The following is a 13,240-nucleotide window of genomic DNA, read 5'->3' on the forward strand; positions in this document are numbered from 1 at the left end:
GCAGCCGTGCTGTGAGTAGCCACCGCCGGCCGGAGCAGGGGGGACGCAGGCGCCGGCTGTGCTGTGACTGCACGATCCTGCCCCCGGCACACGACACACTTCCCGGTTCCCAGGGACTGACTGTACTGGGGAAACGAGGGAGAGAAGCCCTTCTTCATCCTTTTAATCATCCTCCTGTGCCCACGTCACCCCTCGTGGAAGCACTGCCTACTGTGAGGGATTCTAGCCTCAGCCCTGCTTTCTCTTGCCTGTGGCCCTTGTTCTTTGCTTATAAATATTCAACTATTTACATTTTAAGTCCTCACCACATGGCTAGAATTGGTTGTGAATTTGTACATCTTAATAGGAGAAAAACAAGCATTTTATTAGCTATGCTGAGAAGACAACATTTGAAAATAAAGTTTGCAGGCAGCCTGTGGGGGAACGTGGCTCACACCCCATCACTCTCCTGTGCTGCCTCACTTTCCTTGTCTGGCTCTCCTGGCTCTGTGGTCAGAACCACCTCTGCTGTGCCATCTCTGGGTGCCCTGGGATAAGAAGAAAAATGCTGAGGCTTCTACTCTTGAAGGGAACAATTAAATTTTTCATTCTTTCCTCATTTAAGATGAGAATTTTAAGTTGTCCCCAATCATTTACCTTGCATCCTTACTGAAAATCTCTTCCTCTTCAGAAGACTCCCCATCGTGTAGCTTCTGTGCCATATTTTCCTTGTGCGTGGCTATGAGAGGTCTATACATTGTCTGTGAGCCAAGGTGGCCACCTTCTCCAGGAAAAGCCCTCCTAGAAAAGAAAGGGGGGAATATTAATTCTGCATCTCCCCTGCTTTATCTGGCAACAGTAGTTTATTCTCCTCAAATTTACCTGATTCTCACTTTCCCCTGAGCATTTATTTCCTATGCAACAGAGACTGAAAGAAGCCCTTTGGAAGAAAACACACAGAAATAGTGATGCTTGCCACGTTCCACATCTCTCAGTGTGTCTCTCCGGTCTTACTAGGACTAAATGGGCACCTCAGTCAATACTCAGAACAAGCAAAAGTACCACAGACCTGGACCCTGATGATAATTCCATGCACACTGGGCTTCTCCAAGTTCTCCATGATGTCCAAGATAGCGCCGCGGTGTCTCTGGAGAGGTCTTTGCAAGTGGCTTGGCATGGAGATCAGGCAGAGTTTTTAGCCCCACTGGCCTTCTTGGCCCCACCAAGCGCCCTTGTGCAGGGAAGACACTGCACAGCTGTGCTGGGCGGAAGCACATGACCCTCTGGAAGTCTTTTGCACCAGTCCTCTCAGACTTAGTCTCACATGCAACACTTGCTGGGGGCTGGGGGGGGGAGGTGCTCCTATTTTCCTGACTGCTTTCTCCTATAAGTTGAATCACACCAAGTAAACCCCTGAGTCCAGCTAGCACAGTTATCTGACTCACTGACTTTCACACTACAAGCTGTCCCCGATGCATAAGGAATTGTTAAATCAGTTTAAAGGCCATGACCAGCACTGAAACACAAAATGTTGTTTTTTGAATATACATAGAAAAGGAAAAAAATCAGAGTGCATAATAAGTTTGTTTTAGAAACTCCTTGTGTCCATATAGTGTGTGGTGCTAATTTGTGACAGCAAATGTAGCTCACAGCCCAAGCACAGTGTGATCAATGAAGGCCTCAGTGGAAGGGAAGCATCTTTTTAATACTCACTAGCAGTATGGCCATGGGGCAGGACCTTTTCCCTTTCTCTTTCTCCACTTTCTTAATATAAAAGGCAGAAACAAACTGCTGTCTAAAGTTTCTCCCAGTTAAAATTCTATGAGATTTGGATAAAGGGAATAGAGTGTGGGGGCCTGAAAACCAGCAGGAGGACAAGGGAAGTTTCCCTGCCACTTTCTAGGCAGGACTCATATATTCTCCCTTCCAACAACTTTGAGTGAGGCTGGTCCTCAAACCCTAGAGCCATGTGGCCTTCCCGACCCAGGACCTCCAAGAAGGCCACTGGCCCAGCCCATCCTGATGGCCACCACCAGCAGAAACAGGTGAAAACCCAAACCTCTCCCCCTCCCCCTTCTTCCCTTAAAGGACTAGGAAAAGCAGAGGCGTCTGGGCCTGTCCCATTCCAGCTCAGCTTTGGCTGGGGAGCTAGTTTTGCTGGTAAATAAATTAGGGTAAAGCATTATGATAAATACTCTTCTTTCCTTTTGTGGTCTCTTCAATGTAAACTGAAGAGATTGAAATAGATGAGCTCTAAGTTCTCCTCTAGTTCTACTTTTAAAATTACCAGACTAGGGGGAGGGTACAGCTCAGTGGTAGAGTGAGCTGCTCAGCATGCACGAGATCTTTGGTTCAATCCTCACTACCTCCATTCAAAATAAATAAACCTAATTACCTCCCCCCCAAAAGTAAAACACACAAACAAAAAAAAACTTTAAAAAAAATCACCAGACTAATATTTACCTTATGTGTCCTTTATTATCGCCCTTCACTGCTTTTCTGCAAGCACAATTCTGTTTTGGAAGAAACATGATCAGAATTATTCATCACAATGACTATCTCCAAATCGTTATTCATTCTTTTTTATTTTAAGTCCTATCCACCCAGTGAGATGGAGGCTTTTTTGTGGAAGGAATGCTATCTTGTTTAATAATCCTTTGCCTCTTTCACAGCACCTAACTTAGGATCTTGCACGCAGCTGGCAATACATTTTATTGATTGTTTTAGGTAACATTCAACAGATAATGCCCAATACAAATTCTTGGAAGTAGGAAAACAAAATAAAAATATCTACCAGAAACCTAAGCAGTGTTCTAAAGCCAAGAACAAGAGCTGGATGCCTATCATTATGGCCACTATTGATCATTGTTGAGGAGGTCCTAATCGATGCAAGAAGAAAAATTCTGGAAAGGAAAAGACAAGCACATTTGCATATGAAATGATGGACAACCTCTAGGTTGGAAGCAATGTGAGAATTCAGGAAGATGGCTACATACAAAATCAAGAGATCAACATATAAACCTCAAAAACTTTCCTATATAACACAGAAGACTAAGAAATAGAAGAAATATCCCATTTACAGTATCAATAAAACTGCATAAAGTACCTAGGGATAAACTTAACTGAGAATGTGTGAGACCTATGTGATGAAAGCATTAAAACTCTTCCAAAGGACGTAAAATGAAAAATGTGTATATGGTATGAGATGCCATCTTCCTAGAATGTTGTAAAGACATCAGTTCTCCTCAAATTGACCTACAAATTCAATGCAGTCCTATTTAAATTCAAGATAAATTTTCAACAAAACCTGGCTAGTTGGCATTTGGTAGAGAAAGCATGCAAGAATAGTTATGAAATGTATGAAAAAGATTATCAAAGAGCAGGGGCTTACCCTATCATTTATAAAATATGTTCCACAGCAACTAGAATTAAGCAGTGTAATACTGGTACTGGTATAGGAAAAGATAACTGGATCAATAGAGCAGAGTCTAGATAAAGATAGCATTTTTAGATAAGCGAAGAAAGAATGAACCATTCAGTAGAAAATGTTGAAACAATTCAATTTTCACGTAGGGAAAAAAGTTAGATCCCCTACCTCATCTACACTTAAAAACAAAATTAATTCTAGACAGATTGTAAAAGTACTAGAAGAAAGTATCAGAGACCATTTTTATGCTACGAGATGACGAAGGCCTAGCTGACAAAACCCGCTAGCCACGAGGACGGGCTGATACAGGGACAGACGGTCAACAGACGGCTGCTCTTCTGAGCCTTTGCCCTCTCCTCCCCTGGATTGTCCGTCTTCTTCCTGCTTATTTATTAAGCTATTTATGATAAATATTGGCTTTCACTGATTTTCAGTGTTTCAAACACTTCCCAATGTTTTTGTCTCTGAGGGGATGAGACAGAAGAGTGGAGTAAGGAGCTCAGGCTTTACAGTCAGGTGAAACTGGCTTCTGCTTTTGGTTTTGTCACTGGGGCCTCAAGTCGATGTCCTTCATCTATGAAACAAGGATGGTACTGCCGTCCTCACAGGACTGTGGGGATTAGGCCAGAAAATATATGGAAGACTCTTCGTCCAGTGCTTGGCATAGGTCCGTGCTAAGCTGGTGCCACAGACAAGGTGGTCAGATCCGCCAAAGCTTTCTGCCTGTGGCATCAGGCTCTGAAAGCTCTTTTCCACCACACGATTATAAACGTATTGCTTCTATTTTCTTCTAATACTTTCACGAGTTCTTTTCTTTCATGTTTATGGAGATATGTTTAAGGTGAGAAATGGGGACCTGCAGTTATCTTTCCCCCAATAGTTAGGCAGCTGTTCTACTACCATTTATTCATTTTCTTCCACCAATTAGAATGTTAAATATGACATTTCAAAAGTCTAAAGAACACGTGGGTCTGTCGATTGCTGGGCTCTCTAGCTACTTAAATAAATATTTTGTTGCATTACTCTTCATTGTGGAATTGACATAATGCCTCATCTCTCTTCCACTGAACATCATTATTGTCAACTTTAGGAAAAACACTGCATGGTCCCTGTCCTGAAAAAACTTATCGTCTAAGTGGGGAGATGAAATAATGAAATGATATAAATAAATACAAATGCAAGGTTAAACTACATAGCAATTAAAGCAGTAAAAGAGGAGTCTATGGAAATGCTACAAAAGCACAAGGCCATATGCCACCTTCAGATGCAGGGGGTACAGTTGGGCAATGGCCAATGACTAGCAAGCTGACCCCACTCTCGTCCCCAGATTCCTAGGTTCAGAAATTAGACTCTGCCTTCACCAAGAAGGATCTCACATCTTCCTATTGAGGCAGTCCCACTTTATCAATATCACAGGATTGATTAGAAATCAGAATGCCAAATTATTACTTGTCAATGAGAAATACATCTGTTCTACAGACAGGGCTTCTGTGTCTACACAAGCAGAGAACTTCCTCCATGGCACACTAAGGCACAACCAGAAGGCTACGTGGTGAGAACAGGATTAGAACAAAAGGACATACTTTAGAGTAGCCTGATGTAGGATTTTATTTGCAGTGTTTTGATGGAAACTATCTACAGAATATATTACACACTGGAGAAGAAAGCTATAAGTAAATCTAATGAATCGACAAGATCACACTTTGATCTTTTAGCCATGTCTTTCTAGCCCTCCCAGGGTGACTGATAGCTCCATGAGGGTGGAGATGATATATGTCATCATTTCACCCAACAAGGAAAGAAAGCAGTGAAGGGATGAGAGTGACTGGTGAGGTGCAGTTTTTTGAGTTGAAGAAATTTTACTACCATGTCAATTCTGGCCTTCTTATAAACTTAACTTTTCAAAATAGTCTAATGGTTTGTTATCTTGGGTTCAATGCCACAGAGACCCCCTGGGACTGGAGTTCCTTTAAGAATCCCTGGTGTGTACTTTTCAAGAAAAGAGCAAAGCCTATCTCAGTCCTTGTGACTGAAGAGGACCATAAGTAGTAGCAGGTGGAAAGGTAGCTGTGATTTTCAGTTTGTGGGCTCTGAACCTGAATTGTTGTCCTTACCTGAAAACGGTAGCAAATTATAATGAAGATAAGCACTGCTATCGGAACAGCTGTTATCATGTTGAAATCTTCCTTATCCCTATATCCTGGAACTTCTTCTGTCGCCTAAAAGAATAAAGAATAATTTTCTTAAAAAACAAAGAGAAAAGATGAGATCTAACTATTCTTTTTTTTTCTTTCATAATTGAGATTTCATTGGTTGTTTTGAGGATCAGTACACAGACATTTCAACTTGTACACAATTCTTAATGTACGTACCAAAAATCTAAAAAAATTATATAGCTGTGATCCTTTTCCAGATATTCCAGTGAATTTCCAACTTAAAATTTGGAGGCAAATTTTCCTTAACAGGATATCAATTACCAATATCATCAAATGTTGATGTGCTGTTACATCATAAGTCTCACCAATACACAATTTAATATCATATACACTACATACTCAAATTTTCAATCGTTCACAGTACATTAACAAAGTTACTAGGAAAACTGGACTATCACGACCAAAGATGTTACAGAGTGCACAAAATTCTGATGAGGAGAGCCAAGATCTAGGAGTGGTTTGCTTTAGGAAACAATTCTACCAAAAACAACAGGGGAAGAGAAGTAATTTAAAGTGTTCAAGACATTAAATGCACCACTGACTCCAAATTGCGATTTAAGTATGCTCTGTATTATAGGATATAAAAACTACCCCCATCTATGGAATGTTAAGCTGACACCGAAGACAATCAAAGCCTCCCATATTCAACATCCCACTATTTTCTGGTTGTATCAAAAAAATAAACCAGCAAATGATTTTACCTCTTAAAAAAAAGCATTTACACAAAAAATGGGATGAGGTAGGATTCCCTCCATCTTAAAAATGTTTCTAGAGCTACTAAAACTTGCATTTATTAAATAGTTGGTAAAAATATTCCTCTGGATTATACAAGAAGGGGGACAGGGACCACTCAAAAGACTAGCTGTATGCTATTAATCAGACTTGGCTCTTTCTCTCCTGCTTCATCAGAGGCTGGGCGCTCCTCATTTTTAGTTTCTCCATTTCCTGTAGGTAAATCTTTAGTCTCTTGGTTAGCCACTTCGGCCTGTTTTCCCTTTGCTCCCCTTTGCCCTTTTGTTTGCTCTTTTTTGTCTGAAGATTTATCATTTCCTGCTGCCTTTTTTGGCTTTATTTCCACGTTTGCAGGAGCAGGTTTAGCTGACAACCACGCAGATCTCCTCTCGGGCTCCTCCTCTGCCACCCCCTCAGCGGAGCTGGCCTTCCTCTTAGGCATCCTGGCGGCGGGGCGGACTTGTGCCGGGTGACTGTGGGCCGGGACGTGGCGCACCGAGTCTTCACGAAGCTGGGCTGCCTGGCCACTGGCCCTCCTCCCACCCCCGGAGCTGCTGGGGCCCACCGAAATCTAACTATTCTTAAACCTATTCAGACACTTGCTCACTCTTCTTTTGGGGGTGAGTGGGAGAAAATTAGGTTTATCTGTTGACTTATTTTTAGAGGAAGTGATGGGGACTGGACCCAGGACCTCGTGCACGCTAAGCATGTGCCCTACCACATGAGCTATACCCTCCCCCTTAGCAGACTGTTCTTAAACTACTCTAAACCCCATCCTTTCAGGTGAGTAGCTTATAGGTTATTAAGGAACCTACCAGATCTCATGTGTTACTAATCTTATCATTAGCATTTTCTCCTACAATTTATCTCGTGTGTTAAGGCTCCCCTAGGAATAGTGGCACCATTCTCTAAATGAGCAAAGAGGGAAACTGCTGTCTTAGCCAGTTTCATGGATAAGACACAGGTCAGGAGCCCCTGGTCTTCCTGCTTTGGCACTTTCATGGCATGTCCTACACTGAGTAAAAGTCCAGGTCCCCGTGTTTCAGGCATTGCCCTCACTTCACTTGACTCCCGCCCCTTCTGTTCACTCTGGGCTTCTGTGCTCTCACTAATGTAGTTCTCAGTTTTCCATAGGTTGGTATCCCCCTCTGCCTGGGACACCTTTACTTCTTGCTGATCACTGAGAAGCTTCATCAGGACGCCTGTTCTGGAGAAGAGCTTGGCACAGGCCAGCGTCATGTAGGTCTCAGAGCAGTCCATTTTCATAGTCTGCATCACATGAGAAATGAGCCTTCTCACATCATTGTTGGGGATGAGGGACCAAAGCTGCTGGTCTACCTGAATTTCAAACTGATCACCCAAGGATGAAAGCCCTGGGAAAGTGAAGCCAGTGGGTTTAGAGGGTCATTCAGTGCCCACGTTGTGGTATTCCTGTTGGGTTTCATGGGTGTGTTGAACAGTTGGCATAAAGTCACCTGCAGTAACAGAATATGTGCTGGAAACATCCGTATGGACAGTGAATTCAGAGATAGCTCCTTCCGGCACAGTCACCTTTCCTGCAGTAGGGTCTGAAGGGGAAAATAATTCTGGAGAAGGATTTTCCTGAGAAGTCAGTTCTCCTGAAGATGAAAAAGCTTCTCGTGAAGGAGGATTTATGAGGCTCCTCCCTGCAGAGGAGGGAGGCCTGCCTGCAGATATTCTCCTGAGTAGCTCTTTCCTTCCCAAATTGTGGTTCCTTTTGGCCTGGAATAATCTGTACATCACATGAGAGCAAACACCATGGTATTTTCTGGGACGTGAGGTTGGTACAGAAGCCTCCATATTTCTAACTCTAGCACCTGTATGTTCTAAAATAGTGTAGGATATCTTTTGATTTGTGTTTAACCTCAGATTTAGGAGGGCTGGAAGCAGAAGGCAGAGAAGAGACTGCTGTCTTATGTTCATTTATAAATGAAGATTTTGTGTTGAAGGAGTTTCTCACTAACTTCCTGGGCCTCCACATCATGTGAAGCTGTTTTACTTTCTTGGGGATGGCCTCCAAAGATCCTCTTCTTTGGCAGCATTCTTCACAGGTAGCTGGTAATTCTATATACACTGACACATCAGTTTTTTGATGCGTTTTTTGATTATGTCCTCTGGGCCCTTGAGGACCCTATCCACTCTTTGCAGCCTTTCCCCTACACTGTCAGTCTTTGCCGTACTGTTTTCCTGTGGTTGGGCAGTTTCCAATTTATTTTGAAAGATCTGTTGTTTAAATTTGGCACCTAAAGTGTCAGCAATGTACAAGCATGGCAGTTTTTTCTTTGTTTCTATTCTCATCTTTTTTTTTTTTTAATTTCTGAATCTAACCATTTTTTCAGAAGATAGAATCTCTTCAGTTTATTTTTATAAGGTGAATTGTTGGATTCAGGTTTAACAGAATGAACAGTTCCTTGTGTTTTTTATCAAATAACCCAGGGGCTTATCTCTATCTTGTACATTTGAAAAAAGAAGTTTAATGAATGGTAAAAATGCTGTTTCTAAATCCTCTAGATTTCCCTCTGAGAAACAAGGCAGTACGTAATTTAGTGCACTGATAACATCACTTTTGTCAGTAAAATCTACTTGTTTATTCATGAAGGCTGACAGGCTGACACCACGTCTGTCCGAGGACGCTTTCTCTGGCTCAATAATGAGCTCAGTGCTGATGCTCTTATTCCGGGCTCGTAACACCTTCATGAATGATCCTTCTACGTTCCCTACAGCTGCTTCTTCACCTGTCAAAAAAGAAGTCTTTTTGATAACTGAAGGCTGATGGACAGTTTTTTGCCAGTCCACAGCCACATATCCCAGTCAAATAAATTAGAAATCAGCAAATGTCTGGGTGCCACTTAGAGAGGGGAAAAGAAACCTCACAACAGAAGGTGAAAAAGATATATTTTGAAAAAGTGGCTATCTACTCAGAAAATTCCATGGTGTGAAATAGAGTGACAGTGTTTAGGATTAGTCCACTGGTTTCCAGGGGCCAACTGCCCGGCACTCAAGAGAAGTCAAGGCTGGCTGAAGGACAGCTGTCCCCCACTCAGCAGGACGCTCTGCAGACCCACTGTAACTCCTCACTTCATACACACTGCCCCGTCCTGCCTCAGACGCAGAAGAGTGCGAGGCTTCCGCTCTCCGCCTCCTCAGTTTGCTCGTGTCCTGCTCTCATCACAGGTGATCATGACAACACCCGCTAAAAGGTCCTCATCTGGATGTGACCTTTTCCAACTACCACCAGTTCCTCTCCTTGGTCCCTGCTCCCCTAGATCCCAGCCCCTATAACAGAAGGCTCTACATAGAGAGAAACACCATGTCCACCCTGGCTCTCTGCTAACACTTGGGCAGGGATCTGGGGTGCAGGTTAAGAGATTTGCCAGGCTTTATGCTAATGTGGAATGTTCAACAGATCAGTGGAATAATACTTGAAGTCCTAAAACGCAGATGGGAAAAAGCAACTGTTGTCAGATGCCTACTTTGCTTTCATTTCATTTCACTCCTAGTATATCCAGCTTTACCTGGGGACCCATCAAAACTTCTGACTGTGTGAAGGTCATGTGTACCCCTGTGCAGCTGGGTCTCTCTTCCAGAAGGATTAAAAGTACTTTTGGTGGTGGTGGTGGTTAGGGTCAGAGGAGGAGGTGAGGGTCAGAGGAAAAGGTGAAGGGTCATGAGAAAGGAGGAACAAGAGCTCACAGACAGCCCAAAACTGAGGACGGTAGATCAAGGCACTAGGCCACAGCACCTAACACCTCTGATCTTGCTTTTGCTCACCCATAAAAGGAAATTAAAAATGCCTGTTCTGCCCATTTCTGGGGAGAAGGGAGTAATATAATTGGTAAAAAAAAAAAAAGAGGAAAGAAAGAAAGAAAAGAAAAGAAAAAGCTTGGAAAATAAGCAACATTTTTATGTCAGTAGCAAAATGTTATTATTTATGATGTGCTCCAGCTCATCGATAGGGACCAGTATTCAAGCTGTCTGGGCATGAAAGCACATTTTGGAAGTCATCAAGTTAAGTGCCAGTAAGTCTAATGTATAGAAAAATCCTTGAAAGCACGTGAGTGTTTTGTGGATAGAAATGATTGAGATTCAGAGCAAGCTCAGAGCTGGACAGTCAAAGAATAAAAGAGCCATCCCATCCACTGGAAGCGCTAGGTAGCAGCTTCTGGTTATGGAGCCAGAAACTCTCAGGCTCCAAATAAAACATAAAACACCACCACTTGTATTCTTTTATAAAACTGCAAAAACAAAATGAACAAAAATATACTTATGCCTGCCCTATAAGACAAGTGGAACTTGAGACCTAATGAATATTAAATCAGTTTACAAACTGTGATGCACTGTAGGAAAAAGTTCTCATTTAGGGGTAAGGCATCAAGCAGAGTGCACAGTATAAAATATGTGGCCATGAATGTTAATTCCCTTCCCGCTTTCATGGCTTTCTCTTGTTCCTCTATGTATGTGGATCAGTTACGTTAAGCTAACAATGTAACTGAGGTATTATGAACTTAATAATGTAATTGAGAATCTGACTTTTAGCAAGGGAGTAGTTCTTAGAAATTTAGGGAGTTGAAACTCGAAATGAATGAATAAAAATAATTCAATTACATCATTAGTTTAAAAGTTTTATCATTTAAATTTAAAAATTTCTTATCAAGCAATTCAGACTCACCACAACGTATGGTGCTTGCCAGGCAGTCACTGTCACAGTGCAGCTTGACTGTCTTGCAGACAACTTCAATAGTATTTTTCAATTGGCAGAGGCAGCAGGTCCTATGGCTAGGTAAGATCCTATAAATGGAAACAGGGTTAAATTAGTGGTAAAGGAGTGACTTGAGTAGGGAGGCAGGCCAAGGCCACCACAGGGCAGTGAAGAAAGGACTTCTTGGGGCACATGGCCTAGAGAATTGGATAGGGACCAGTTGGCCAATTGCTGCTCTTAACTGTTGTAAAAAAATGCAGAGGAGTACAGAAGTGACCAAAAGAAGGGTAAGGATGACAGTGGGTGTCGGTGAGATTAGAAAAAAGGTGAAAGGGATTAGAATTGGGTGACACTGATCTGTAGTTTAATTCAGAAGTATCTCCTCCCAACCCAAAAGTTTCACTTTGGGTTAAGAGTGCACAGGAAGAGGGTAGACTTCTAAGAAGAGTCTGAGTAAGTCCCCAACTTCTGGAGTCCCTTTCTCAATTCCTAGTTGTGAGTAGGAAATATATTAGAAATTACTCTGGTCATCAAGACAACATGATATTGGTACAAAAACAGACATATAGACCAATGGAACAGAATAGAGAGCTCAGAAATGAACCCACAAACTTTTGATCAACTAATCTTCGACAAAGGAGGCAAGAATATACAATGGAATAAAGACAGTCTCTTCAGCAAATGATGTTGGGAAAACTGGACAGCAGCATGTAAAACAATGAAGCTAGAACACTCCCTTACACCATACACAAAAATAAACTCAAAATGGATCAAAGACTTAAACATAAGACAAGATACAATAAACCTCCTAGAGGAAAACATAGGCAGAACATTATCTGACTGATATCTCAAAAATTTTCTCCTAGAAGAAATAAAAGCAAGAATAAACAAATGGGACCTAATGAAACTTTCAAGCTTCTGCACAGCAAAGGAAACCATAAGCAAAACAAAAAGACAACCTATGGAATGGGAGAAAATTTTTGCAAATGAAACCGACAAACGTTTGATCTCCAGAACATATAAGCAGCTCATACCACTTAATAAGAAACAACCAAACAACCCAATCCAAAGATGGGCTAAAGACCTAAACAAGCAATTCTCCAAGGAAGACATACAAATGATCAATAAGCACATGAAAAAATGCTCAAGATCACTAATTATCAGAGAAATGCAAATCAAAACTACAATGAGGTATCACCTCACACCAGTCAGAATGGCCATCATTCAAAAATCCACAAATGACAAATGCTGGAGAGGCTGTGGAGAAAGGGGAACCCTCCTACACTGCTGGTGGGAATGCAGTTTGGTGCAGCCACTGTGGAAAACAGTATGGAGATTCCTCAAAAGACTAGGAATAGACTTACCATACGACCCAGGAATCCTGCTCCTGGGCTTATATCCAGAAGGAACCCTAATTCAGGATGACGCCTGCACCCCAATGTTCATAGCAGCACTATTTACAATAGCCAAGACATGGAAACAGCCTAAATGTCCATCAATGGATGACTGAATAAAGAAGATGTGGTATATTTATACAATGGAATACTATTCAGCCACAAAAAGCAACAACATAATGCCATTTGCAGCAACATGGATGTTCCTGGAGCATGTCATTCTAAGTGAAGTAAGCCAGAAAGAGAAAGAAAAATACCATATGAGATCGCTCATATGTGGAATCTAAAAACAAAACAAAACAAAACAAAACAGAAACAGACTCATAGACATAGAATACAAACTTGTGGTTGCCAAGGGGGTAGGGGGTAGGAAGGGACAGACTGGGACTTCAAAATGCATAATAGATAAACAAGGTTATACTGTATAGCACAGGGAAATATATACAAGGTCTTGTGGTAGCTCACAGCGAAAAAAAATGTGAAAATGAATATATATATATGTTCATGTATAACTGAAAAATTGTACTCTACAATGGAATTTGAGACAACATTGTAAAATGAGTATAACTCAATAAAAAAATGTTTTAAAAAAGTTAAGAGGGGAGGGTATAGCTCAGTGGCAGAGCACATGCTTAGCATGCACAAGGTCCTGGGTTCAATCCCCAGTACCTCCATAAATAAATAAATCTAATTACCTCCCCTCTCTAAAAAATTAAAATTAAACATGCATTTAGCATAGGATGCAGCAATCCCATCCTTTGGTATTTTGTCT

At 41.7% G+C, this 13,240-nt stretch overlaps 1 protein-coding gene and 2 pseudogenes across 13 annotated transcripts in view; all 3 read right to left on the reverse strand.

The window, feature by feature from the left end:
- Positions 1 to 343: 343 nt before the first annotated feature.
- Positions 344 to 13,240, reverse strand: part of LOC102544848 (leucine-rich repeat-containing protein 37B-like) — a 38,233-nt gene continuing 25,336 nt past the window's right edge. For all 13 annotated transcript variants that reach the window (XM_072940556.1, XM_072940555.1, XM_072940557.1 and 10 more), the window contains 6 exons: positions 11,045 to 11,163; positions 8,959 to 9,110; positions 5,521 to 5,625; positions 2,443 to 2,492; positions 637 to 780; positions 344 to 527 (listed from right to left, as the gene is read on the reverse strand). In XM_072940556.1, the coding sequence (XP_072796657.1) occupies positions 431 to 527; positions 637 to 780; positions 2,443 to 2,492; positions 5,521 to 5,625; positions 8,959 to 9,110; positions 11,045 to 11,163 (667 nt within the window). In that variant the 3' untranslated portion in view covers positions 344 to 430. The remainder of the gene's footprint in view (positions 528 to 636; positions 781 to 2,442; positions 2,493 to 5,520; positions 5,626 to 8,958; positions 9,111 to 11,044; positions 11,164 to 13,240) is intronic.
- LOC140686443 (non-histone chromosomal protein HMG-14 pseudogene) lies at positions 6,099 to 7,163 on the reverse strand (annotated as a pseudogene).
- Positions 7,198 to 8,119, reverse strand: LOC140686337 (leucine-rich repeat-containing protein 37A3-like; annotated as a pseudogene).

This window comes from Vicugna pacos, chromosome 16 (assembly GCF_048564905.1).
Source record: "Vicugna pacos chromosome 16, VicPac4, whole genome shotgun sequence".
Taxonomy (NCBI): Eukaryota; Metazoa; Chordata; class Mammalia; order Artiodactyla; family Camelidae; genus Vicugna; species Vicugna pacos.